This window comes from Amblyomma americanum, chromosome 8, assembly GCF_052857255.1.
Source record: "Amblyomma americanum isolate KBUSLIRL-KWMA chromosome 8, ASM5285725v1, whole genome shotgun sequence".
NCBI classification, from domain to species: domain Eukaryota; kingdom Metazoa; phylum Arthropoda; class Arachnida; order Ixodida; family Ixodidae; genus Amblyomma; species Amblyomma americanum.
This window is the reverse complement of record NC_135504.1, coordinates 12408903-12435994: the sequence shown is the minus strand read 5'-3', so window position 1 is coordinate 12435994 and position 27092 is coordinate 12408903. Positions and strand designations below refer to the sequence as shown.

At 44.4% G+C, this 27092-nt stretch overlaps 1 protein-coding gene across 1 annotated transcript in view; it reads right to left on the bottom strand.

Annotated features, from left to right (window-relative positions):
• LOC144100922 (fatty acid synthase-like) overlaps nucleotides 1–27092 on the bottom strand; it is a 71297-nt gene that overhangs the window by 30701 nt on the left and 13504 nt on the right. Inside the window, exons 5-16 of the mRNA XM_077633844.1 lie at nucleotides 26884–27006; nucleotides 25481–25714; nucleotides 23445–23746; nucleotides 21273–21659; nucleotides 19588–19777; nucleotides 16746–16975; nucleotides 12990–13193; nucleotides 10232–10489; nucleotides 8084–8300; nucleotides 5138–5392; nucleotides 3162–3338; nucleotides 623–1847 (exon numbers count right to left, since the gene is read on the bottom strand). Of these exons, the coding sequence (XP_077489970.1) occupies nucleotides 623–1847; nucleotides 3162–3338; nucleotides 5138–5392; nucleotides 8084–8300; nucleotides 10232–10489; nucleotides 12990–13193; nucleotides 16746–16975; nucleotides 19588–19777; nucleotides 21273–21659; nucleotides 23445–23746; nucleotides 25481–25714; nucleotides 26884–27006 (3802 nt within the window). The remainder of the gene's footprint in view (nucleotides 1–622; nucleotides 1848–3161; nucleotides 3339–5137; nucleotides 5393–8083; nucleotides 8301–10231; nucleotides 10490–12989; nucleotides 13194–16745; nucleotides 16976–19587; nucleotides 19778–21272; nucleotides 21660–23444; nucleotides 23747–25480; nucleotides 25715–26883; nucleotides 27007–27092) is intronic.

Sequence of the window (27092 nt, the reverse complement as noted above, 5' to 3'; positions counted from 1 at the left end):
GTTGTTACTGTTAAGCGCCATCTTTTTGACCTCCAAAAATATCTGAAATGCACCGTGAATCTGCTGTCCGTCCTTGCATGTAATACCGCACCTAAATCCAGCTACTAAACAGTTAATATCTATAGCTGAATATTCATATTCTCTGCGTTAGCAATGCTGTGGAAGCTGCACCTATACTTGCCAAATCAGACAACTGAGAAAATATATTTTATGGCTTCACCTCCATGCCAAACATTTTGACCTAGCGAATCAATTGTTTTTTCTCTTCAGGCACTAATCCTGCCAATTTCAAGAAACTGATCAGTGTTGTGGTTCTGCAGCTGCTAGCATCAAGTTGCCAGTGTCTCAGGTAAAGCAACTACCCCCCTCCCCCCACCCTCAATATTGAACACAGTATGGAGTAAGGCCAGTTCATGCACATGTTCTGCTCTAGACTGAAGCACCCAAAGAAAAAAAAGCAAGGCAAGAGAGCAGGCAATTGCGTCATGTTTATTTCGCCTGTTCATTTGTTTCTTTGCAATCAAGTGCTTGTGTATACAATTGATCGTAAGGGTCCTAAGCTGCTGGGTTGAGATTTATATGCTAAATGAATGCTTGCTATTAACAGTTTACTAATGCATACCTGATATGGCTCACACCTTTCTCCACTCTCAGGCAGTTCATCAAGCCAACAACACCGCTTACACTGGAGTCATCAGCCAACAGCCAAGCTTTCTTTCCCACCGGTTTGTTTTCACAGTTGAGAATGGTCGCCTTTAGGGTGTCAACCCAATCAAATCTCGAGTTGTTGACTCTGACCACATCCTGATTTGTTAATATGGCAGCTACGTTCGCTTTCCTTAGTAGCAACAGCGTTGACAGGTTGTTACATTTGCGTCCTACCAAACAAAAGCCGCAGGCTCCGAACACAGACTCTACCGTCGCCCTGGCGTGATGTGATACAGGAACATTGCCTACAGTAGACAAAAATATCTCGGCCGGAGTCAGTGCCGTACGGTGCCAGAAAAGTATGAATCCGTGATCAGTACACAACTTGGAAAGTTTCTCGGCCAGAGCCTCAAGATGGTTTCTTTCGCTGGGAGCATTGCGGACGACGATCAAGTCAGCCTCTGGTAGGGCTGTCTCGGAGGCACAAGTTGGGTCCCACACCACTTTTCTTGCCCATCCAGGCGCTTCTTCCAGTGCAAGGATTTCAGGACGGGGGTGGGCAATGGTGTACTCAGTCTTAAGAATGGGGTTTGACAGAGGTAGCAGAGAAGACAGCCAAGGTGCTAGAAGCAGATCACTTCCTTCAGCCGCCAGTTCCAGAACCCGGAATCTCTTCGAACTTGTATTTTCCACCGCAACATCGAGAAGATGCCTTAGCGGATCCTCTTCGAAGAGGACTGTGTTGAGAAGGTCTTTTGCCAGTTCGTTTATACGGGTGGCAAGCGCTGACTGCAAGACGGAAGGCAGATCCGAGTTAGTACTTTGTAAAATATTTTCTATGTCTCGAAGAACACTGAGTATGATATGGTCCTTCGCAGGATTTTCGAGATGTCGCCGAAGGCATTCTTCCGATGCCTTGCACTTATCATTCTTTAGTTCGGAGACCTCTGTCACGCTTTGCCCACATGCAACGAGGATGCGTCCAGTGACCTTGCTGCACACGTCAACGTATTCTTGTACGCGAGCCTGCCGTTCGTGCTGGGCAGATTCCCCGTCGATGTAGGGAACAAACTTGTACTCATCGAGGCACGGCGTCTGATCCGCAGTGCGCCGAGGAGCGGTGCTTGTCTTGAGGCCTAGAATGGCTACGCCTCCAGCACGGCACGTATTCAGGCAGCTGTCGAATACCGTAGGTATACCTGCAAGCACAAAAACACATTGTAACAGTTTTCATCGTTGCACCTCTGGCGGGAAACGAACGGAGCTGTGCAAGAGGGTACATTCGTAAAACAAATAAACTGCAAAAAAAGTATGGTAAACGGAACGACAAATCAATTATTCTATAGTAGTTTACATTACCGGGCATTTAAATTTTTACGTATGCATTATAATAAAAAACCTGATTTCTGGAAATAAGCTTCTAGATTTCAAGAACACAAAGGGTTTACATTAAATTTAATTGAATGGACGAATTCGTCTGGGCTGATAGCACGTGCAGTTGTTTTAACAGACAATGCCAGCGTAGCATGAAAGACGTTGGATGCTTCTGAATTTCAAACTCAGATGGGCTAAAATACCCAACAAGAGTAAGTTCGTGAAATTGCTAAGTTCTGAACTGAAGCTTGAACTGCAACTGCCGACTAAGGAACAAATACTGTACGAAGACATTGCTTGATGCTCTGTGTTGAACACAGTGTTGAGAAAATGAAAAAAAAATGTGAAAGAGTTTAGCTCTTAAGAAAAAAACTGAATGATGACTTCAGTTTCTGGAACAACGTTATCGTTCTAACACTTATAAGAGATATCTAGAGTCTGTCAGTATCTTAAGTTCTCTAAAGCAACCGTTCTCAAACGGCTATTTAACATTTGCATAGCTGCATATTCCTAGAGTCACTTTATTTGCTTAACTTAAAATTTCGATTATGACCACCGTTTTGCTAAGCACGTAATGGTGTGTGTGGGACAATCAGAGCCTTGGTACACGCAGAACAGAGTTTAACAAGAGCGCCCTTGAGGAGGAGGAGGAGGAGGAGGAGGAGGAGGAGGAGGAGGAGGAGGAGGAGGAGGAAAATGCAGGGAGGTTAACCCGAAGAATAATCGGTTTGCTACCCTACATGAGGAGAAAGGGGCGAGGGGATAAAAAATGAAAGAGAAAGGAGAGTCACTATGAAAAGTCAGCGTTCGCAAAAGTCACAACCTATCGTGCAGGCCAGAAGTTCGCAAGAAGCGGAGAAGTGTTTCGGAGGCCTTCACCGCCGACGATCGCCCTGGCCAGTGGCCGAGAATCTTCATAGCCTATAGCGCCGCAAGGCAGTCGCTCTGTCGTACGCTGTAGCGTCTATATCCACGCCCACTGACAGCGCCAATATATGTCTCTCACAATCAGATAGGGCTGCAGGTGACGCTGAAACCACTAAAGCAGCCATGTTAGTCGTGCATAATGAGATAAGTGTCAAGGCGCGTGTCGGACGTTTCCTACCGTTTTCATGGACACAATGGAGACTTTTACTGACCAGCGTCTGCTGATTCTTGGACGATCCGAGCGTGGAGTCTGGGGTCAATGCGACACGACTGAATCTTCACCGGTAGCCTGAAAACTCTCTTAGAGTTCCCCGGTAAGATAGAGAACTGCAGCATATTGTCGATGAAGGTCACCCAGTTGTCCTCCCACTTGACCATGCCATGGGAACCTGAGTGAGGTAGAGTAGAAAGGAGAAAGGCATTACTCGCTACGCAGCGGTTGCTGCGATTAGTTCGAGTAGCTAGTATAGTGCGAAACGTAGTGTAAACCAGAGTGAACAACATACGTGTGACTTTGAGAGGGAGTATTAATCGAGGAACGGGCTCCATTATGCTATCTGGATTTTTATTTCACTTTAATTCGCACTAAAAATGCCCGGCAGTGGTAGACGCTTTTAAGGTCGCTTAATCACATTTAGAACACGTCTCAACACCGCCTGCCAACCTCGGAAAGGTAGTGTTGATTTGCTACCAATAATAGGCACGTAGGGTGCTGGCATTGCTGGAACTGTACGTCTGATTTCAGAAACATCTGTGAACAATCGCGATGAAAAGATATGCGAACAACGATGCGCCCTCGAGCTCCGGTGTTCGAATTTTGTTTCATCGCGCTTTCACGTGGGTGGTAAGAAAATGACGTTAGAGTCGTCCTAGAATGTATCATGAACAACTCGAATGTCTCTTTGTTACCACCGAAGTAAAAGCGTGATGGTATGAAATTAGAACTGCGGAGTGCATAGGCTGCACTCTGTTCGCATCTTTTAATCCCCACAGTACTCTATTTGTTATACGCTTCCGTAGTCACTGCAAGATCTTAAGTGGACACTTTCAAATCAGCAATTTATCGGCATCTTTTTTTTTAGCCTAACTCCTATTTGAGACTTCAGTGACGTTAGCAATACAGGGGTCGCCAAATGCGTGGTAGTCATTGTTCTCAGCGTGCTGAACACTTTTTGACACTTTGCTAAAAATGTGATGAGACATTTTTTTTCCAATTGCATTGTTAACTGCTTTCCCATGTCTCTACACGCTGCATTCTTAATGTGGGCCATGCTCTCTTTAAAGGCACAGTGGCAACTAATTGAAGTCGGCAGGTATCGATAGAGTACGGTATTAACGATAAAAAGACCGCTCTCTGAAAAAAAAAAGAGCCTTTAAAAGCTAGAAATGATCAAAAAACGAAATGTAATGTTCGCCACTAGCTGCCAATATCTCGGTTAAACTTCGTGCGTCGACACCAAATTTCGAGCCCGGATTCTAGATATCATGCTGCACAGCCTTTCACCTCAACATGCCGGCGACCAAACCTTTTCGATGTGGACGCTACGAGTTTAAATCGAATGGATGGGAATTTTTAAAGTCAAATTTCTTAACTATAATTTGATGCAATTTAAGAAAGCAGCGGCTTTTCCCCGCCAAAGGACCGCCTTCCAACAAATCCAGCCAATGGCGTCGGCCGATTCTCATGAACCTGCTAGCGTGACAGTGCAGGGAGCAGCACCACAATGGAGAGAGGGGTCTATCCCCGACCTTAGAGGGAAGAGATGATCGCATTTTCATCTATCAATCCTTGCTTTGTCACACTAGGAGGGTCATGAAAATTAGCCGACGCCATTGGCTGGAGGAGGTCCTTGAACGAGGAAAAGCCGCTGCGCTCTTAAATTGTACCCGATTATGCAACCTTACTTTTTTCTTCCGGAGGTACACCAACATAGACAGAAAGAGCCAAGACATCATTTTTCGCCGAGAACATTAAGTGGATTGAGTTGTGCTCAGTGCTCTCTTATTTCGTTTCTAGTGGCTACTCTGCGAGGTCACCCATGCAGAAAGAACCAGAAGTATGCACAACTGAAAGCTGTTGTGTTTCTGTTTTGCTCCTCTTTCCGCAATTTTGCGTGCCGTACTTTCACGTCGAACGACAGGATAAAGGAACAATAACAAACACCGAGGGTATTTTGAGTTCCCTTACTTTGGAAATCGGTCTTGAGGATGGCCTGGAACCCCCCGTGGTACTCGTAGCCCCTTAGTCTTAGTTCCTTGTAGAAGTTCTCGGAGTCGAGTTCGAAGATCACTGTTTCGGACGGCTGGCCCGGTGGATCTTTGTCCAAGATCTTCTCTCCTTCGTCGGCTACACGGATGCGGCCACTCGCCGCCACCATTCCGGCTTCGCAGATCTCGAACTCGCCCGACGCTCGCATGACGTTCACCAAGAAACGAACTGGACCTGTGCCGAAGGCATCGTATTGCCAGCGACTAGCTTATTGCTCATGGCTCCTATATGCACGCCAAATATGAATAAAGTCAAAATCCGAACCGAATTGGTCGGCATGAACCACTTCTAATAGGCCTTGAGGACCCAACAGTGAACTGAAGACAAACTTTGTAGCAACACTTCAGCACGCTGTTTTGTGCCTTGAGCAGAGTTAGCTGCCAGTGGTTCGCATATACAGCGTGTCTCTACAGTGTGACAGAACGCATACATCTTGACAGCGCGTCAGCTACCTGATGCGCCCGCAAGTAGAGCTACACGAACCGTGGAACTAGAGTCACTAGAGAGTTTTAGAGTGCCGCTTACGTTTGCATCGCGCCGCGGAGCTTAGAAGGAATACGGCCACCGTGTTGCCGTGTCACGAAAATTTCCGGAGTATTGCATAAGGCGGTAGCCGATCAAAGCCTCAGGGCTCTCCTGTATACATGCCCAAGGTGCTGCTCAAACGAGCTAATAAAGTCTTTGTTTCCATTTTGTTCTGAGTGTTTGTTCACGATGTCACTAAAGCTGCCTCTGCTAACTACGCCGAAGATTTTTTTTTTATTTATAGTACCGACATTACGAACGCACTACACCGGGCACCACTGATTATCATGATTGTCATGTGGTCAGCGTCAAGCACCGGCTGTCATATACCTTCCAGGTCAATTGGTGGGGAGAGGGGGTTCGCGGAATTCTGATTTTTCCAGTGACTCTACGTAGAACCACGTATCAAAATTTTGAGCTACACTCCCAAAAGTGTAGCTGTCTGAAAAAGAGTAAATCGGCCTCTGTATTCTCTTTAGCAGCTGTTTACATCACCTGATATACTTAAGAAGTATTTTGCTGCCTTCGGTAAAAACTTCCTGCGCATTCCATCTGCTAGCGAAAGGAGTTGAAGGATTCTAATACTATCCTTGCTTGCCTAAGGCAGTAGACTTACACGGCAACCTGTAACCTCCATCTCTTGCAAAATGCTTCAGTTGCTTATTCCACTGACTGCAAATAAATCGACATTGTTCTGAGGGGCCAGAGTACATTGATGTACCGCAGAAAAGTCTTTGAAACGCTGCCAATCACCGATGGTGTCCACTTGAGTATCTATGTTTTATAAGAGACTGTCTCGTAACTAACTTTCGCAGTTCCCGATTTAAACAGGCGAAATTCCGAGAATGAACACTACGCAGAAATATTACGAGGGTTTGTCTCAACGAAAGCGCTTCCTCGAAATCGCAGTCAATCTTCACGAGTTTCCACGAAACATCACTCTAAATGCTTCGTATTGCAGTGCTATTACGGTGTGAGTACTGGACGCGATCGCATGTGGAGCTTTACTCGTTTTTGATACCAATGAATACGTAGCATGACGCCAGTGTCTTCATTTCATGAATGACGCACATTCAACACACCGTACCCGATGAAATTACTTCCGGAGGAAGATCTCGGTGGCGTGGAGCGATTGTCCGATTTCTTTCATCGTTTACTGAGCGCTGAAATCTGTAACGCGACAGCGATCGGGTTCTCAAAGACGACGCAACAAAATGCTTGTTGCTGGCTTTCTATAAAACTAGTCTCACTATTTTAGTATTCTGCTTAATTGCAGAAGTAATCAAAATGAATTAACCAACTTGACAAAAATTACAATTGGAAAGTTGTAGAACGGTCCGCGAAGCGTCCGACTGAAGAATTTTGAACTTCCTATCTATTACACATTACTTTTACTTTTCGCTGACTGTAGCTGTCACTGCCATACAAAAAAAAATATCAAATGACATTCAGGCTGTGCGAGCCGTGATTTCAATGCCCCCCAAACGTCACTCATACAAGCGAACATGGCGTTTAGCCAGATGTGCGTCCGCTTAAAACACGACAGGTCAGCCACGCAGGCACTGGATGTGCCATTTACGATAGCGCAAGCGATAAGCGCTTCGTCTGCTTGTCGTGATCATGAACCACCGCGAGGGACGGGCTTACATGGGGAGTGCGTGTTTGCTTGCAAACTTGCGTGCATATAAGGATGGTTAGGTTTGCGCAGCCTCAGTGCCAGGAAAGACCCCTTCACACTGTAACAAGCCAAAGCGCAGAGGAGAGTTGCAGCCCAGCGTTCGTGGAAGAATGAACGAGTGGGGAGAAAACTACTAGGAGAAGGATGGGGTAGCGCCGTGTCTCAAGATATAGTTGCTGATTTATTCTTTATATTCTGGTTAGGAAAACCCCTTTAAAAGATGGGACTAATCCGAGGGAACCAAAAAATGTGAGTCGATACCATCTAAGCCCTATCTATGTGTTTCGTAATACGCAGAAACGACAATGAAGAGTGCGGTATGCTCTACGTCATGGCGCGAGCAGAAGTAACAAAGATTTACCGCTCAGCATGCATTCATCTTGGCTATACAAATCCTTTTTTCCAATGCCGGTGCATCGAAACCACACACAGTAAACACCTATGTTTAATAACCCTATCCCCGGGACGCCGCGTAGAGCACCCCGTGAACACGGCATTAGTTTAAGGCTTCAAACATAGAGCAGTTGACTTTGTGATCTGTTATGGCTCTCTGGGACTCGCCATCCTCAGCCTCGGCCGTGCCTGCGGTTGTATTTAGATGTGCGCCACCTCGCTAGCGCGAGTCCGCAGCGTTAATACGCGCGCCTTGTCCAGAGACTTACCGCTCTTCGGGAGAATTGTGGCCCGATGAAATTCGACGTTATCGAAGATCACCGGAACTTCCTGTACTGACTTGCCGCTACGTTTGGCCAAGTACTTCCAGGCCATCATCATGTAGCCAGTGGCAGGGAATAGGATGCGTCCGTCGAGCTGGTGACCGGCCAAGTACGCGTCTCCCTCATTGGCCTCTAGGTCTACCTCGACGACATCCTCAGCCGACTGCAAATTTTTTAGGCATATTAGGGCCGTTATTGTGGTCTTAGCCGTCAGAATTTTCAACTGCCTTTCTTCATACAGTCGAAGCTTTCAGAATTTCTCCCCAAAAAATTCCGAGAAACCCGCAGTCACGTTGTTTACCATCGCATATTAAAGCTCGGTGCGCTCACTGGTGCCACTGGACAGTTAAGTTCCAGTAACAAGACCGAAACGGCATAAATTGCTGGAGGCCAACTTGGGAAACAGTCCGTAGCCAAGCTGTCCACATCGGTACATCGTCATAGACTCCCAATCTAAGTATATGTTTGGAAGTGGAGAGAAGCCTGCAGCTGGCCAAGAAGACTTAGCATAGGTAACGATTGCAAGAACATTCTACTGTGAATGTGCCAACGATTAGTGCACTTGCACTCATCTTATTTCCCATTTTAGGGCAAAAGCTTTTTCCAATGTTTGTCATAGGACTTATTTAGAATTCACTCTATGAGTTTCTTAGAATAGACTGGCGGACAGTGTTCTGATAGCTGGCGAATGCTAGCGTGAATATTAAGTTTCCTGCCAATTTCGTCTCCTGCAGCAGTAAAGTTTAAGCGTAGCGCCGAGCTTAATGAAAGTGTTGAAAACTCGGCCGAAACACACAATATATCTGGAAAAAATCACGCGTAGGGAAAGTATGCAGTCGCTAAGACATATATGAAGGAAACCAACCGCTATTGAAACCAAGGAAATCCGGGTAGGTGTTTTGTTTTTATTTATGATATATCAACCCAAAACTAGTAGCGTGATTACTTTTCAAGTGAAAGATAATTTATTAGAAATTAGAATAGAATGCAGTCACATGCTGGGATCTGAACTGAAGTCACTACCTCCGCATTTCGCTTACGGTGCCAAGTTGTTTTTTCTCCAACTTCTATTCTACTTCTACGTAGATGCGCTTACATAATTTTCTATGTTTTGTGTTTGAAATTGCAGAATCTAGTTGACTTTACTGCACTTTCCATATTACATCATTCACTGATCAGCTTTTTTCTGTAACCCCTGCTCCTCAGGCTGTTTTCCATTTTGTATCCTATGAGGGACATTTTTAAATAAATAACGTTACCAAAACGAACAACAGTGGGAACTACGTGTTAGGCGCATTGAGTCTGAACCGCTTGTCCCGTACATCTCAAACGTCGCATACATTGAAGCTCACACTGAGAAATCAATTTTTCGATTACATTTTCGGAATAACACCACCACAGATTTAGCGGACGTATCTGTTGTCATGATGCAAGCTTTGTTTAGCAGCGCTTTTCTCATCTACCCTTTTCATCATTTTCACTTCGTTGGTGTGAGGTTTCAGTCCAATGCACTCCTTCTAGCTCATTTGTTCAAATGAAATCTTTAAGATTGCTTTCTGATTGTTGTTCATTACCCCTCCCTCCTCCCTCCACGCACGCTCCTGCATGCTAGCTGTATTTCACCACCCTCCTCGCAAACGCCATTAGTTCGCAGCGCCACCTGTATAAATAAAAGTGAAACGAAATGCATCATCGCTCCACTGCCGTAGAGGCGGCAGCGTTTATCGGCGGAATCCTCCAAACCCGAGCGGCACTCATCCCGTGCTCTCCTTAACAGAGTAGGCAATTGTGTCTATTTTACTTCTTGGTTAAAATATACGCCGACAGATTTATCTTTGACCGAAAAGAGAATGCGCAAGTTTTCGATTAGGACATATCTCGTTGACACTGGCATTGTTCAGCCAGTTACGCATTTGCAACCATCGCAAGCAAATTGGAGTACTGCTACATGAACCCTCAGGGCTGGTGATCGCCACATTCTACATTGATACAATCCAGAAGACCCCCAAACGAATTGCTGTCAGTTGGAGCAACGCGCGATATTTGTGTGTGCGTACTCGCCAGAACCGTTCGTGGGAACGTTCGCCGCCTTACCTGCGTGAAAGCAGCGTAGTCGCTATATTTCGCGACGGTCCACCTCTGCGAGTGGTCCCAGCTGACTAGGTGACCGATGCTCGGGGTTCCCCGAGGCACGGGGAACGGCACTGGTGGGTACAGAGGGCTCAGGTCCATCTGGACTCCAAGCGTGTGAAGCTTGCCCAGCGAATTGAGGAAGAACATGGGATTATCCGCATTGCGCTTCATCAGCCCCAGGCAGCAGGCGTCCGGCCCCAGGGCACGCCTCAGGATCGGCTGCGAGCAGTTAAAATGATGAGACGTTACGCGATACGAGTTATGGTTGCCAAGAAGCCACAGCGATGGGGCGAATTCCGCAGAAGAGATTGTATGTAAGTGTGTCGTTAGCCCAGGACCGTACGAAGCATGAACTTCATGAGAAATCACCGTGACTGCATAGCTTATGAGAACTTTGCACAAGCGGCAGCCCAGAAAAGTTCCTTGTTTACCCTAGCACCGCAATGTGCTGCGTAGGGCTGAAAACAAAAATCAGCACAAAAAATTCTGAATGTTCAGTTCATCTCACTCAATTTTATGGCCGTGAGAACTAGTCTGTGCAACGGCGGGAAGCATTTCACAACTCATATTCTGTACCCCATAGGTAGAGTATTTCATCAGCATCCGTTATTTTGCCTTTAAAAACTCCAAAGAGCCAAGCAATAATGCGAATGAGCTCAAAACACTGGTGCCCAGCGAGAATAATTAATTCCAGACGATTTTCTCCCAGTAGTCTCCGTCTCAAACGGCGCCAGCTCTGTAGTGCACATTGACGTCAGTCACCCTGCAAACCTAGCCTACCACAATCTGGGGACGTCCACTTCGATGGCAAGCACTGGTTGTATCTTTCAACAGCCACTAGGTTCCGTGACGTCACAATAATTGATCCATGTGTGCCCTAATATCACTCGAATCGGGGGAAAAAATCAAATTCAGTTTCTGCCCCAAATCCAACGTGAGAGCAGCGCTTCCTGGTCAGAAGTGTTGTTCGCGCAAGCATTTCATGCTTCTCTGACTATAATGGAAAGCTTTTATTAAGCGCATTAGAATTACTGTGTGTGCCTAACGCTTCACTCAGTATTAGACTCTCCCCCTTCTCTAATTCAGATTTTTTAAACTCCCCTCTCTGCAACTCACATTGAGAAGGGCCGCATGTGTACATCAACAAGGACGACACGTTCCCATTGCTGAGCATACTTGTTCGACAGATAACAGGCTTGGACTGCGTTAATGATCTTTGACGTCCTGATCGATTCCGTATTTTCTATATTTTTTTCAAAAAGTCAGACATACCCTGAAGCGCCTTTCACCATCGCTCTAAAGGTACATCCTCCATATAAGCAAACGGGAGTTCAAAACAAAATGGTAGCCGTTGATAGACTAACTGAGGAGGAACAAAAGCGACCGGAAAACCTAAACTAAACAGATAAATTAATTTCACAAGCAAATGAATGTGAACAAACAAGTATAGCAAAATGTGGAGTGTAGCATAGGCGACTCAAACGTCTCTTTGAAAGAGTAGCTGCGTAAAAAGCGAACATTTGCTCAATCGCAATAGTATACATTATCATCCATCAAGGGAAGCCTTACAGCTACAGAGAAAAGCTACACAACTTTCACAGAAACTTCATCGTTAAAGAAATATTCGTCCAAGTCCACGGTTTGAACCCGGAACAACCGCATCACCGGGGCAGTTGCTGTGCCAGCTAAGCTGTCAGGGAGTGCTGGAGTTTAGTAAGGCGAGAGCGAACTGATCAGCAACTCTAAGTGCGAACGGTGTTAGTTCATTGTTTAAATAAATCCCCTAAGTATGAGTAGATTTGTAATAAGAGAGTAATTATTCATTAACATCGACCCAAGCACCGTCACACGGCTACAAAGGAAAGCTATAGACCTTCAAGAAAAAATTCGTAGTCAAAGTAAAATTCTTCATTTTCCGGGCTTTGAAACCGGAAACATCGGCTTACCGGGGTAGTCGCTTTAGCAATTGAGCTATCCGGGATCACCAGCATACGGACGGCTATGAAGTTTCTTTGGAAGCTGTATACCTTTTCTGTGGGGCCGTATGGCTCCCCTGGGGTGAATGAGTAATTACTTCATTAATACAAATCTACTCCACCTTGTAGGAATCCCATTGGACCAGTAGCTATGCAACCGAGGTTTTGCATTGCGACGTCACTCGTAATACTGAAGACACATCGGTCGGTGGATGAAGTATGTTGCGCTGATAGCGGAGCAACCAAATTTTTATAACCCTTAAGAAATCCTCCTCTATGCTGCAAAGTTGATAAAGTTTTCTAACTCCCTCAAACGTAGTTTGAGATGCAGTGAAACAGAACAACTCTCGTACTGCCTTGTTCACTGCACATGAGAGCTAAATGTTTTAGAGATTTACGGCCAGTTGCACTTCCCCACACCGATTTATTGAATAGGTAGTGACTGCAATGATGATTATAGTTTAAGTTTAATTGTGCAAGGTTAACTTGGCGTGCAGGAGCCACGGCTATCGCGTTTTCTGGTCTGCACGAAAGCAGTTCCGAAGCTCATTTCTTTTAGCACTCCAACCAGGGTTAGTCAAGCACAAGAATAAGAGATATCTCGCACACATCGGAAAAACAGGTGGGCATCCGGTGGCACCGGGGTTCAAAACCCCGCACTTGTCACATAGTAGGTGACATTTGGACTACATTCCATCGCTCATGGTGCGCAGTGAAAATGTTCCCGACTGGCGAAGGCTTACCAGAAGGAGACAGTGCGGCGCGATCTCGACCACGATGGCGTCCTTGGGCACGTGCTGAAGGGCGTCTCGAAAAAGCACGGGAGACACAAGGTTGTTCGAGTGGTACTCCGCAGAGCATAGCTGTGCGGCAGGCTCGTTCCACCGACTGGCAGGCACCGAGGAGCTGACCCAACGTTCGCTGCGTTGCTTAGGCTCCGGGATCACCTGCTCGGTGGAGATGTATTAAAACGATCATCTATGTTGAGGCAACATTACTAATTCTGCAACTTTCATTCTATGTTTTCCAGGTAGATACGAGAAATAATTCTGTAAAACATGTTTTTAGATGGTTTGTTCGCAAATGTTGTGCTCTAATTTTAAAATTTTGCTCTAATTTTATTAGTTCCCATGAGAGCCAGAGATAGCTGGTTCAGCGGGTGCAGCAAACAGCGAAGGCCGTAGGTTTTGTAGACTAAGGCGCTTCTTAGTTGGGGGGCCACAAAGCTATTTATCGAATACACTTTACCGCCACCACCCTCCTCCCGTTGGCTGCAGCTGGCGCGACGCTCCTTTGAGCTCACACGAGTTACTCCGAGCGTCATCTGGACATAAAGGCTTTTCTGCGAGTGACTCGTCTACCGCTAGCACACCAAAAGGGCACGACTACGTGACAATCATTGCTGATTTGTCTTCGTACAATGGGTGCTCAGTATTTCCAACTAAAAGAACCCCATTTTCGGCTCTTCATCTTTCTTTATTTCGTACAACTGCACTTCTTTTGCACCTTCTTGCGTATAAAACATGCCGCTCGATTCCTTTCTTCACAACCGCCCCATCCTTGATCAATTTCTTCAGTGTAATCTTTCGAGTTAGTGGACGCAGAAAGTTGTGTTACGCCATGATGACAGAAAATGCTGTAGCGACAACGGACACCGCCCCGTAGTGCAACAGACTTATACAGGATGTTTCACCTTCGATCTAAAAAATTTAAAAAACAGGCCTTTTCCGTGAGAAGAGCGCTTTTTTCGGCATGGCATCGTCAGCGGTGTAGTACATCGGAATACAGCTAATACGTGCTAACTTAAAGGCTGGCAACAATATTTAATAGTTAACTTTTTAATGTTATCGTTAGGCTAATTAATTACTAAGGTCGTGTAGCTCATCGTAAGTAATATCTATATCAGTTCCAAGAATCTTGAAAACGCAGTTACCCTCAGCGCTGTAGCCCAACAAAACCTGGCTAAATCGCGCCAAAATACATGCGCTTTCGAGAAGCTTGCAGGCAAAGCAACCTCTCCAGTGCATATAACTTGCCGAAATAGCCGAAATTTGTTTGATCACAGCGCCGAGGGCATCTGCGTTTTCAAAATTCTCAGAACTGATATAGATAATACTTATATTACCATCATGTTTCTCACTAAATAAGGAGCCTAACAGTAATAGTTAAAAAATTAACTATTCAGTATTAGTTAACAAGCGTGCTAGTTAGCACATCTTAGCTTTATTCTGATGTGCTACAACGCTGACAATGCTAGGCCGAAAAACCGCTCTTTTAAACCCAAAAGCCTAGTATTAAAAATTGTGTAAAGTCGTAGGTGAAACACCCTGTATAAGGGCATGGAGAGCATGCAGTGACTGCCACAAGTGCCCGGCCTGGTGTCTTTACAAACTCCCTTAAGCTCCAGGTGAAACATGAAATGTACGCTACCGCTTCCGCTGCTGCTACCGCGTCGTATTGAAAATGCCAGAACACAAAATTCTACTCTAATCGCTTTAAGCTGACTAAATTATTTCTGCGCGCAAAAAAAAAAGTGAAGAAGTAAGTGATGGATCAGTTTCGCCGCCAAACCCTGGTTATATATCACCGCACAGCACATCACTTTATTACCTTAAAGACCGCCAATTAGGGGATATTACATAAGGGCTGGGTACAGATAGTATCAAATTTTATGTACAAGGATGTTATTCGTTAAATATGGCAGTTATACAATTCGAATATGAAAAAGGACAGGTGGTTGCAGTGACATCGTGTGGAAGGCCGTTCCAGTCTTTGGCTGAGCGAAAAAAGAATGATGCAGCAAACGTCGCAGTATGAGTCGGTGGACGGGCAACTTGCAGGGGATGACCAATGCGGAGGGAAATGCGTGCTGGAGGGCTAATGTAGAGTGGAATACGAAGCGACCATTAAAAAAAATCTTATGAAATAAGCACATACTGGCGATACGACGACGGCTAGCAAGATTTGTTAGCCTCAACTCTGCTTTTAAAAATGATATGCTGATATCGTATGAATAGATTTGCTTAGGGCTCCTAATAGGGTATGTGTATTCTAGTTTTGTTCGAACCAGGGACTTGTAGGCAAGAAGCTTATCATCTGGTGGTGCCTGGCGCAAATGATGTTTCAAGAAGCCAAGGGTTTTGTTTGCTGATGATAGAATGTTAGGGACATGCGCATTACAGGTTAGATATTGGCTTAAGGGTACACCCAAGTGTTTATAGGAATTGGTTAATTCTACTGCGACGCCAGAGATTACGTAATAGAATAAAAGGGGCTTACGTTTGCGGTGAAATGACACGTGTATGCATTTATTGGTGTTAAGCTCCATGAGCAAGTGGCTGCACCTTACTTCTATACAAGTTAGGTCGTTTTGGAGTGCTAGCTGATCGAATGGGTTAATAACTGTGCGGAAGGCAACGCAGTCATCGGCAAGCATGCGGATGTTAGAGGAAGCATGAATGAGTAAGTCGTTGATATAGATCAGAAAGAGAAGGGTACAAAGCCCTAATCCTTGAGGGACACCTGATGTTACTGGCGGTGAATTAGAGGATTGGTTATTAACATAGACAAACTGGGAGCGACCTGCTAATATTGTTTTGTCCATTCTAATATATAAGGGTGTAAATTTAACAGGGAAAATATATTTTGCTGCTTTCAAATATCTGCAGTAAAACATCGCAGTGCATAAATGTGAGAAGAAAGGAATGCTGAACTACCAGCATCGGTCTATGATATAATCATGAAGCGGCGGCGTTGGTTTCACCGGTTGGAGTTTACGTAAGTGTCAGGCGAATAGGAATTCTAAACAAAATTATTCAAAGCAATTTTCTCATTTCAGAGTATACTATGTGGTAGTCCCTTTGTAAAGAAAATCTGATTACAGTCTGAACAGAATCTTTAAGAAGCAATGTCATTTAACGTCAGATGTATTATTGAAGCACTCCAGTATGTGCGTAACATCACTTTAATATGTTCCGCGCTCCAGCCGACCAGCCCGGTTGGAGTTACTTAGCTGGATCGCGGCCCATAACAACACAAGTAAACAAAACTACGACTTATGAAGCCGTGAGCAGTTTGCAAGTACATTTGATAATAATGTAAAAGGGTATGCAACCTCATTTCGAATCTGGCGTCTTGATATAACGTCAAGATAAACGAGTATTGTGATGCCGGGGACGTAGTTCCCTCAGTGTCTATGCACTTATGCACTCAATCAGCTGGATATTTTTCTTAATTGGACTGGTTTCTGCTTTAGTGCGATATGCTGTCGAATCTGCTACATTTGATCGCGAATGCACTCGTTCAAACTAGACAAGCTAGACACCTGTAGAAAAGCCGCTCACAAAAGCCATGATAACCGAACCGCACGCCGCGGCAGGCGAAGCCAATAATGCTGCTGCCTATGCCCCCAACCACCTCGTGCGCCCGCTAGCGCCACCTATATTCGCAAATATGGTGTTCGTCTGCACCATCGACAGTTCTGGACTTCGTCACTTTACCTTCTCAAGCGCCTCGCGGTAAGCGGGAGCGACTCCTTGAACGTGTTTGCTGTGGAAGGCTACGTTCATGCTGTCAACCATGCGTGCAAACACGTTTTCTGCCTTGAGCTTCTCGACCAACTCGACCACGGCTTGCACAGGGCCGGACACAGTCACCGACTCCTCAGAGTTGTGACACGCTGGGACGACGCCGTCAGGACAGCGATGTGCAGCCTCTTCCCATGTCAGCCCTGAAAAAAAAGCCGTTTTCTTGCTTTCAGCGCAATTCGCGGTTCAGGACATCACACTCGCGTGGATAGAATACTGACAAGATACACGAGTCATCATTACTTATGAGTTGTGTTATGTTTTGTACACAACTTTTTAGGCCAACCTGCGGTAGTGGCTCAGTGGCTAAGGCGCTCGACTTCCGAGCCACAGGCCACGAGGTCTAATCCTAGCTTCATTTCGGCGGAGGCAAAATTCGAGACCTCCTGTGTTATCTGAGATTTTAGTGCACCTTAACGAAGTCCAGGAGGTCGAAATCATTCCAGGGCACTCCACTTATGGTGCGCCTAATACGCGACTTGCCGCTCAAGGACATTCCGCAGAATATAACACAAAAGCTGATTAGGCCACAATTCATTCAAAGGAAATTAAAGGGCCCAAATTAACCCCACAAAATGACGAGGAGAAGCAAGATAAATCTTACAGGTCTTAGGACTTGCAGTTTTCTCTGATTAAAATACATGCTACAGATTCTTCACACCTACAAACAAGACAAATGTTCCTTGTAAATTACCTCTTCTTGTTGTATACTTGCATTTATTGTACTTGCTTCCCCCCAGCAGTGCCTGTGCGGCCTTGAGGGCTGCTAAAGGGAATTAATAAATAAAGCTTGATAGTGGAAGGGAAAGCCGACATATCATAGCCTTAAGCCCCCTTCTTCCGTTATTATTGATCCCTCTTTTAGTGACCTAAAGTTTTTCTCTGACCAACGTTTAACTCACCTTCTAGATATTTCGCTGTGTTTCGAATTTTACTGAGATTCCCATTTTTATCAGCTGACAACCTTCGCTTTCAAGGAGTGCATCTCTGACTCAGACTTCGCTCGAATGAACTGTTAATTTGAGCAACCCTCTATTCTTTGGAATAGAAGTATGCAATATTGTATGACAGCGTTAATTGGAGAGGTATGGGAAGGGCTATTGTCCTGCAGGGGATGCTGCTGCAGCTGATGATGGTGATGATGACGATGACAATGATGATGATGATTATGTTGATATTGCCGCGGCTCCCTCGCTCATTTAACCAGTTTGTAGCTCTCAACGACAATTGCCGGAGCGGCTACGCAGAAGGGTAGCTTGCCCTCGGGTGATAGGGATGTCCTCAGGAGCAAAATGTGAGTGCTTCTTCCTCGCCCCGCACAGCCTCGGTTTCAGAGAGGCCACCCTGCAGCATTTCCACTTCGCCCGTGGTCGTTGTAGGCTACAAACCTATGACATTGACTGAACTGAACTGAACTGATCTTTATTTACCAGAAAGGCTGGTGGGTCACCCGGACTAAAAGCTGTAATGAAACAGCTTGACGAGGCCCAGGCAACCCTTACAAGGCAGCAGAGACGAGACCACTAAATAATAATAACACTAATAAAAATGATGAAAAAAGGTTTACATGAAATATTCAGCTTTACAAAAAATAAGAAACACTTTCAGGTAGTTCGATAGAAAATTTGTACACAAAGACTGCATTTTTTGTTACAGATTGACACAAATCGCATGAATAATGAGAAGGCATCTTCGTGAGCAATTGGAGGGAAGCTGTAAAAGAATAACTAAGAAACATTGTAGCGAAAAAAAAACAAAAAAACACATTACAAATTGGAAAAAAGATTTAGCAGTTGAACAGAGGTCAAACATTTGATGTGTTGATATTTGTTTAATATGGACGGAAGATTGTCACGTAAAGACTGGAGCTTGTAATCAGTGCGGAAAAAGGGTACGAGCCGTGTGTCTTTACTGCGTGTGTTTAGGATGTTAGGGTGATGCTGCAATGGATAAGAAATTGCTAAAAGTGACCGAAAGCTGACAGGTGAAAAGTAATGTGAGCGTAAGAGTCTGTATTCATTCATGCAGTTTACATGAAAAATTTTGTACTGCTGGAAAAAAAATGTAGGGTGGAAGATAGATAACCTAGACAAAATATATGATGAATAGCGTTTTTTGTAGCACGAGAATTTTGTTTAGGTTCTGTTTAGTTGTTGTTAGCCACACCAAGCTGCAGTAATTAATTTGTGAGGCAAACAAAGCGTAATATATTTGAAGTTTTATTTTTACCGGAAGAATGGCGCGTGTACGTGATATTGCCCCAGTTGCAGAGGAAAGCTTCTTACATAATTAATCAACGTGTAAATCCTATGTTAAATATGAGGAGAATGTCACGCCTAGAATCTTGCGCTGCTCAACCACTTCAATATCCTGTCCATCAAATTTAATTGGTTGATCTAAAACGAATACTTTATTACGAGCCCGGAAAAGCATGACCTTGCTTTTTTTAAGATTGATTTTATGTTGATTTGATTGTGACCAGTGACCAATTTTTTCAAGCAAATGATTACATCTGATCACTAAATTATTTGCATCTGTATATGAAAGGAGAATATTGCAATCATCAGCACATATAACGAAATTAACTGTCGTGTCGACACAAACTATGTCGTTAATGAATAGATTAAATAAAAGAGGACCTAACACGCTCCCTTGCGAGACGCCATTTAATATCTGTAATGGGGATGACATTCGATTGTTAACACAAACGCATTGTGAACTGTATGTTCCCCTCTCCTGAACAACCCACACTCACCGACGGCGGCCATGGCGCCGGGTGCCACATTTCCAACATCGACACAGCGTCCTCGCCAATATGCACACTGCACGGACTGGTCAGCCGTTAAGCAACCATCGGCGTAGGCGCAGCCAAGCTCACCGAGCGAGTGACCCACCATGCCATCGGGCTGAATGCCGACGGCTTGAAGCATGTCTACCAGCGCCACCTATTAACAAAGTGCACAAAAAGAGATAGAAAGTCCCCTTTGCCCACTCAGAGCACTCGCCAACAACAGACCGAAAAGGACTAGAGCTGTTGCTGTTGTTGTTAGCCTATCAAAACATGGCACATACCCACACTGGGGGATCGGCCAAGAATCGGGTGGCTATTCACCTGAACGCAGTTAACAAAAAGGAAAAGCACGTGGGAGCATAACACCGGTGAATTTTTCGTCATGAACAAAAAAGGGATGAGTGCTTGCGCTTGTGTGAATAATAAGCATGTTTTCTTTCTCATTCTTCCAATTATTCTTTTTACAAAACTTCTTCCCCGCCGTGGTCGCTCAGTGGTTAGGGCGCTTGGCTACTGATACGGAGTTCCCGGGTTTCGAACCCGACCGTGCCGGCTGCGTTTTCATGGAGGCAAAACCCAAAGGCGCCCCTGTGTTGTGCGATGTCAGTGCACGTTAAAGATCCCCAGGTGGTCGAAATTATTCCGGAGCCCTCCACTAAGGCCCCTCTCTCTTCCTTTCTTCTTTCACTCCCTCCCTTATCCTTTTCCTAACGGCGCGGTTCAGGTGTCCAACGATATATGAGACAGATACTGCGCCATTTTCCTTTCCTCAAAAACCAATTTATTATTATTATTATTATTATTATTATTATTATTATTATTATTATTATTATTATTATTATTATTATTATTATTATTATTATTATTATTATTATTATCATTATTATTATTATTATTATTATTATTATTATTATTATTATTATTATTATTATTAATAATATTATTATTATTATTATTATTATTGTTGTTATTATTATTATTATTAATATTATTATTATTATTATTATTATTATTATTATTATTATTAATATTATTATTATTATTATTATTATTATTATTATTATTATTATTATTATTATTATTATTATTATTATTATTATTATTATTATTATTATTCCTTTCCATATCTGATCTACGGGAGTAGGGTAAGAGATTTTTACAATATCTCAGTGGACTAGGGGCACAAATTTTAGAGTCAATTTTGACCTGATAATGGCGCGCGGGATGTTAGGAACGACAAAATGGTGGTAATGATGATTTATCTCTTACAAAATTTTTAGAAAGTTTATACACTGTCCATAAACTTCTGTTTATAGTCTATAAACTCTCTATATACCAATCCTTGAGAACAGTCTATAGGCAATACAAATGCTATACATAGTCTATCAACAACCTATAGATTTATGGCTATACACTTTTAATAGACTTTTGTCTATAGACAGACTATGAATAGACCAAAATAAATATCTATAGGGAGGCAATAGAGTCTACAAAGAGTCTTTAGACTGTCTGTAGACCATTTTTATAGGGGATTACGCCAATATTTCTCGCTAAGAATTTGTGCTTATCAACATATTGCTCTCAGAAATGTTCTCTTTCTCTAATGTTATTCCCATTACATTTTATTAAATGACTCATAATGGGCGCACCTGGAGAGCCGTAATAGATGCGAGCGTCGCAGCTATGCTCTTGCTGGCTTCATTGTCCTTGGTCACTAACTCAATCAGGTCGATGCCGAACTGCCTAAGGAGCTCCTGAGTCTTGCAGATGGAACGGGCAAACACGTCGAACTGCATCATCTGCCGCGCCATGGCTTTCCACTGGCAGCCCATGCCGGTGAAGACGAACCATAGGGGGCGCTTCTCCAGCGGCGCCTGCTCGACGACCTTGACAACTTCACTCCCGGCGTTGTCCACAGGCACCACAGCGAAGCCCCTGTACGGGAACTGCTTGACGCTGGGCTGCCCAATTCGGTTTAGCAGGGCGAATGCAGAGTCCGGGTACGGCCCGTCGGCCTCCATTCGCTCCAACTTGCTCTGCAGCGGCGGAATTAAGACGACAGACAAGCAAAGCACAGGGATTGACTCCGCTGCGGTGTAGGGCGTGTCACGAGAGGATCGAAGAATTCTCCGGAAACATGACACCTCGCCAAATGCTCTATTTATTGCACATGCTTGTGAAATGCTAGCGTACTGCACCTTGTAACTTTCCGATTACTTTTATAAAGGCCGCTAAGCGCTGGCTTCCGCAAGCATTATCCGAAGACGGAGAATTTCATTGTTACAGGAATGGGTAAAGTGTACTCATCATCGAGTGCTACCAGTGCGAGATATTCCTCATTTTCTGGGTAAGGGCCATCGCAACCAAAAACAATATTCTTATTTTTCTCTCTTACAAAAGGAGTGTCCTGAAAAGCTGCACGCGCGCTTTCGGTCTTGCTTGGCCCAACACCCATCTGTCTGCACATACCTTGAAGCAGCGTTTGAGCATTCCTGCATTCTTAACACTGAATTTAATCTTGTATTAAGAAACACCTCGCCATCTCTGTAGATGTACATCACTTCGTGCTTCTACACTGATCCTCGTTTCCGTGAGCATTTCGTCCTCGTATCCATTACAATACGGATTACATTCAAGTTGAAGTTTCAGGCTATCACTCGCACTATGTTTTATAGTGTTATCTTAGCATTCGAATGGCATGGCGGCGCACGCTGCCCCACCTGAGCCCTGTTCCTTAAACACTCATGACTGTCGAGGAGCAGACTGATCACAATTCAATCAATCAGCTTTATTTGACGCCACCTGTAGATTAGTGGGGCGCGGCACAAAGCCTCAAAAATAGGTTTCTCAAGGGCTTCCGTCCCTTCACAAACATATTGCCGCGAATCTTTGTTCTATTTGTTTCTTCACAGCTCAAAGCCGCCGGCCCACGGCTTTATAATTTTGTACGTGACGCGAGATGCGTCGAGATATATCGATTTATCGTGGCCACTCCCAACTGCTTCTACATTTTTCCAGATTGTTGTAGTTGCTTTTGGTTCTTTATCTTGAAGGTTGACTGCCAACTTTAAATTGAGCGCGGCTAAGAACTGCACACATTCTTTTCAACGACCGCCGATCCCGCTTGTTGCTACGCAGGTGTTTTTCATTCCTTGTTAATGTAAGAGAACTTTTTAATGAGTGGTATGCAGTAATCTTCATAGCTTTTCCTGCGTTGCACTAGGAAACATTTCTGCGAAATGTAGAATGTTGCCAAAAATAGTGCCCCGATTTTTTATCTTGCCAGAAGCTCGCATACAAAGAAAACCATTGAAGCTGAGTTCAGGATGATAATGGGCGCGCCAACAAAGCTGAGACAAAGAAAGAAGACCACAAGACAGGCGCCTTCCTGTATTCTGTGTCTCAGTTTTGTTTGCGCACCCATTTCATCCTGAACATTATCCAACTAGGCCGAATTTCCATTCTGTTGCGCCCAATTCAAGCATATTATTTTGCATTCACTGGCTAACGGTCTGTTCAAATTAGGGGAGTGTATTTAATTATGCGTATGAATGAACTGAAATCATGAAAGCCTCTTTAAGTGCCGCAAAATGAAAAGAAAATGAGAATAATTTTATCGCATGCAGTGCACCGAGCAGAACAGTGATTGCGTTGTGAGATTCCTCTAAAAGTGAATGGTCTAGTGCATTGATTCGCTCCTGTGAGGTCCACTAGAACAGTTTTGAGAGTAGCAGTGAATCACTTTCGATATTCTTGATTAGCTAGAACCGGTTTGAGAGTAGCAGTGAATCACTTTCGATATTCCTGACTGATGAGCTCACCGCCAACGATTCCTCGCTTCTTCCAGACATAAGGACGAGTCGCGGGAGTTCAGGCTTTCCACGCGGAACGCTGTTCACGTGAGGTCCCGGGTTCGACTCCAGGATGACGTGTGCACTGGATCCACCAAAACCGAAGGAATTCAGTCCCACCACGCCGCCATTGAAGCTGGTAGGTTTGGCCACGATTTCGACACTACCGTCGTGGAGTGAGGGAATGTTGGGATTCGGTTCTTCGAAGTGCAGATTGGCCGCGATAGTGCCAGTTTCCATGGCTAAGATCACTTTGGTGATAGAGCTAATTCCTGCGAAAAGATGTCGATATGCAGGCAGCCGTCAGGCTTAAAGCACAATCGCTGTATTGTATAGACGAAAGAAAGTCGCAAACATCGCATTAATCAAAGGAAATACGCCGGCTTTGGTTTCCGGTTTATGGGGGTTTAACGTCCCAACGTGGCTCAGGCTATGAGGGACGCCGTAGTGAAGGGCTCCGGACATTTCGACCAACTTGAGTTCTTTAACGTTCACTGACATCGCACAGCAAACGGGCCGGTAGAATTTCGCCTCCATCGAAATTCGACCGCCGCGGCCGAGATCGAACCCACGTCTTTCGGGTCAACAGTCGAGCGTCATAAGCACTCAGCCACCGCGGCGGCATATGACAAGTCTGAAATTGCGTGTTAAACTTGAAGCTTTAAACAATTTAGCCTATTGCGCCCACTTCTCCACAGCAATGGCCGAGTGAGCAACTATTGTGATGTCTATGAGAAAATCGAGACGGATGTATGTCATGCAAAATATTTGGCTAAGCAGGAAGTGTTAGAGAGCAAGATTAGCTAGAACACGTGATTCCTGGAGTATCATGTTTGACTACGTTTATACCAAAAACAAGGCAATGTGACCATTAAAAATGTGCTGCGTTCTCATCGTTTTAACTGCTTAAATGACCACGGTGCCATCCAAAGCTAACCGACAGCTAACACATGACCGTGGAAAAAGCCGAGGGTCTGCAGAGGTTAACTGTTTCGAATATGCCCTTCACACAAAATCCTTTAAAGAATAGAAAGGTGAATTCGTTGTTCCAAGTATTAAAAAAATGGAAGAAAATACTCCTCTCCACGCGATAATTATGCTAACTGCTATGTCAGTTTTACACCAACGACCGCATGCGTCTATGGAAAGTTTTAAATTAAAGTAGAACACTGCTGACCATCGCTGCCTCCCGATCAGAAAGTATAGAGGCGGTTACCGTGCAGTTGTGATCTCTTTTTCTTCTGATTTTATATGAGGTGGCCCTCTTTACTGTAAAACCGCTGTTTATTCTTTACGGAGAGTGAACTGTTGGGAGGGAAACCAAACACAGTGCATTGCACAGCATGCGTTGCGTTTGCAGGGGCACTCAACTTCAAGATTTTTACTTCACAAACTAGCCTTATAACCGTCAACATATATGCACCAATTTATTAAATAAAACAGAAACCAGCGCCCAAGCAATGTCGTAATGTTCTATAGTAGTAACTTTGCTGGCCGGTTAAATTGCCTTTCACAGCTCATCAAGTGAAACATGAATTACCAGAACTTTGTGTTCGTTGAGTAAGAAGCTTCAGTACGAAGGTGAGGGCTTTGGCGGCTCAATGCGTGCTTTTTTTTTTTTGCGGTGGTCTGTGCGGGGCAAAAGAACTCCTCCGGAAAGTTCTGTACTGATCAAAGTGGAAACTTATAAAAGAGTACTTGACTGAGCTAATCCGTACATTTCACAGGAAAAGGTACAGCGCAAAATAGACTACAGGACACAATCGCTTGTGTGTGTCCGATCCTTGAGTCCGGTCTATTTTGCGCTAACCTTTTCCTGGAAACTTAGTCTATTTGTTCATGATCATTTGAATTCATAATGCCGAACGCTTTAGAAAAAAATTCCGAGTCAACGGAACACTTCTAGCCTTAACTGACGCTGGACCGTCTTCGTGTGTTCTGTTTTGTCTTTGGTGTTTATCTAAAGCGCTAAGCTTAATGAATTCACGCTGCACTGATTCACTTACCAGAGGCAACTTCGTTGTGTCCTACGTTGCTCTTGACGGCTCCAATCTTGAGAGGACCCTGACGCTCGTGCTGGCAAAAGACATTAGTGATGGCTTCCATCTCCTCCTTGTCTCCTGCCTTTGTTCCAGTTCCGTGAGCCTCGACATACTCTACTTCGAGAGGATCTACCTTTGCTTCGCTGTATATTTCCCGAAGAAGCTCTTCCTGGGCCTTTCCTGATGGGTAAGTGATTCCTGGAATATTGTAGAAGATGCACATTACGCGCCTTTTACGTAATGTAGCCGACGGACGCTTCGGATATTCCTGACTTTAACGCACAGTTAGTGTCGCCTTTCGATACACACCTTGGGTTAGGCAAGATACCATATTGTTAGCAACAGAAGCGGTAGCAATAAGTTCTTGTAAAGTCATACAAGTAGATATGTCTACTGCTCAAATGTTCCCGCGCCTCTCGTTCAAGTGTTTTGTTTTTGTTTATTTGTGGTAACTAGTGGGTTCCTTTACTGTAAATTAATCTATAGTGGTTATGCGGCGAGACATGAAAAGAAAAATGACAAGCCTTTCTCAGCAACGACAAAAAGAACTAGGTTGTAAACAAAATGCTCTTATATAGAACGTAGTGTGTCCAGGGGCTCAATTCGACATCGGTAATGAAGACGATTGTGCCGAAAAGATTAAGACGTGAAATGGCATGAGGCAGTGCGGATGGATTGAAAGCACGTATTTTGCCAAGAGTGCGTTTGTAGCTGCATTGAATACGAAGCCTTCTGCGCTTTCACTGTGTGTGCTTAAGGAGAGGGAGGTACTGTCTTGCCAGAAGTGACATATGTGGGAAAGAAACCTAAAGGGCTAATATTGTGATTCCTGAAGAACCTAAGCGAGTGATAAATGTTGCGGTGGTCATCACTGCGCATTAATGGGACAAAAATTGCAAAAGTTAGCAGGAATCTAAAAAATCGCAAGTAGCGTCAAAGCGCCCTTTAAAGCGGTCTGGTGCGAATGAACTTTCGCGTCTTTGGATGGAGATTGCTCGCAATAAATCGTAGAGTACGTTGGTCTCACGTAAATATAGATTTCTCATTGCCGTTCCTGCTAAAAGCTGTACCGATACAATTTCGCTTCTTATACAACCGACTGTAGACTGAAACGCAAGGTTCTCGTGGCTGAAAAACTTATACATGCATGTGTACCTACATGTATAAATTCCAACTGCATACATTTAACACGTACAGGTTTCCTTTATGCTATTTTGGTAGAAAGATGGTGGATGTTGTCGTTTCCAACCAAAGACACCGCCCTGGTAAGTGCACTATTAATAATATATTTCTTTTTCTTTGGCTGTGCATTGGGTAACATGTTACAGAATAGCACACTATTGATATTTTTTGTACAGTTCAATCACCTTGAATTTTGTTGCCGTCCGCGCTGGCCTTGGCGTGGATTACCTTGGCGTAAATACGACGAGCGTCGGAGACTCGTTGAATAAAAAACGCACCCACGGTTTCACTTCTGACGAAGCCGTTACCTGCACACAAAGAATTACATCTGCACACTCCGTCTCACTTCCGCTTGAGCCAGGAGTAAAAAGAGTCTCTACGAACGGTCTTAGCC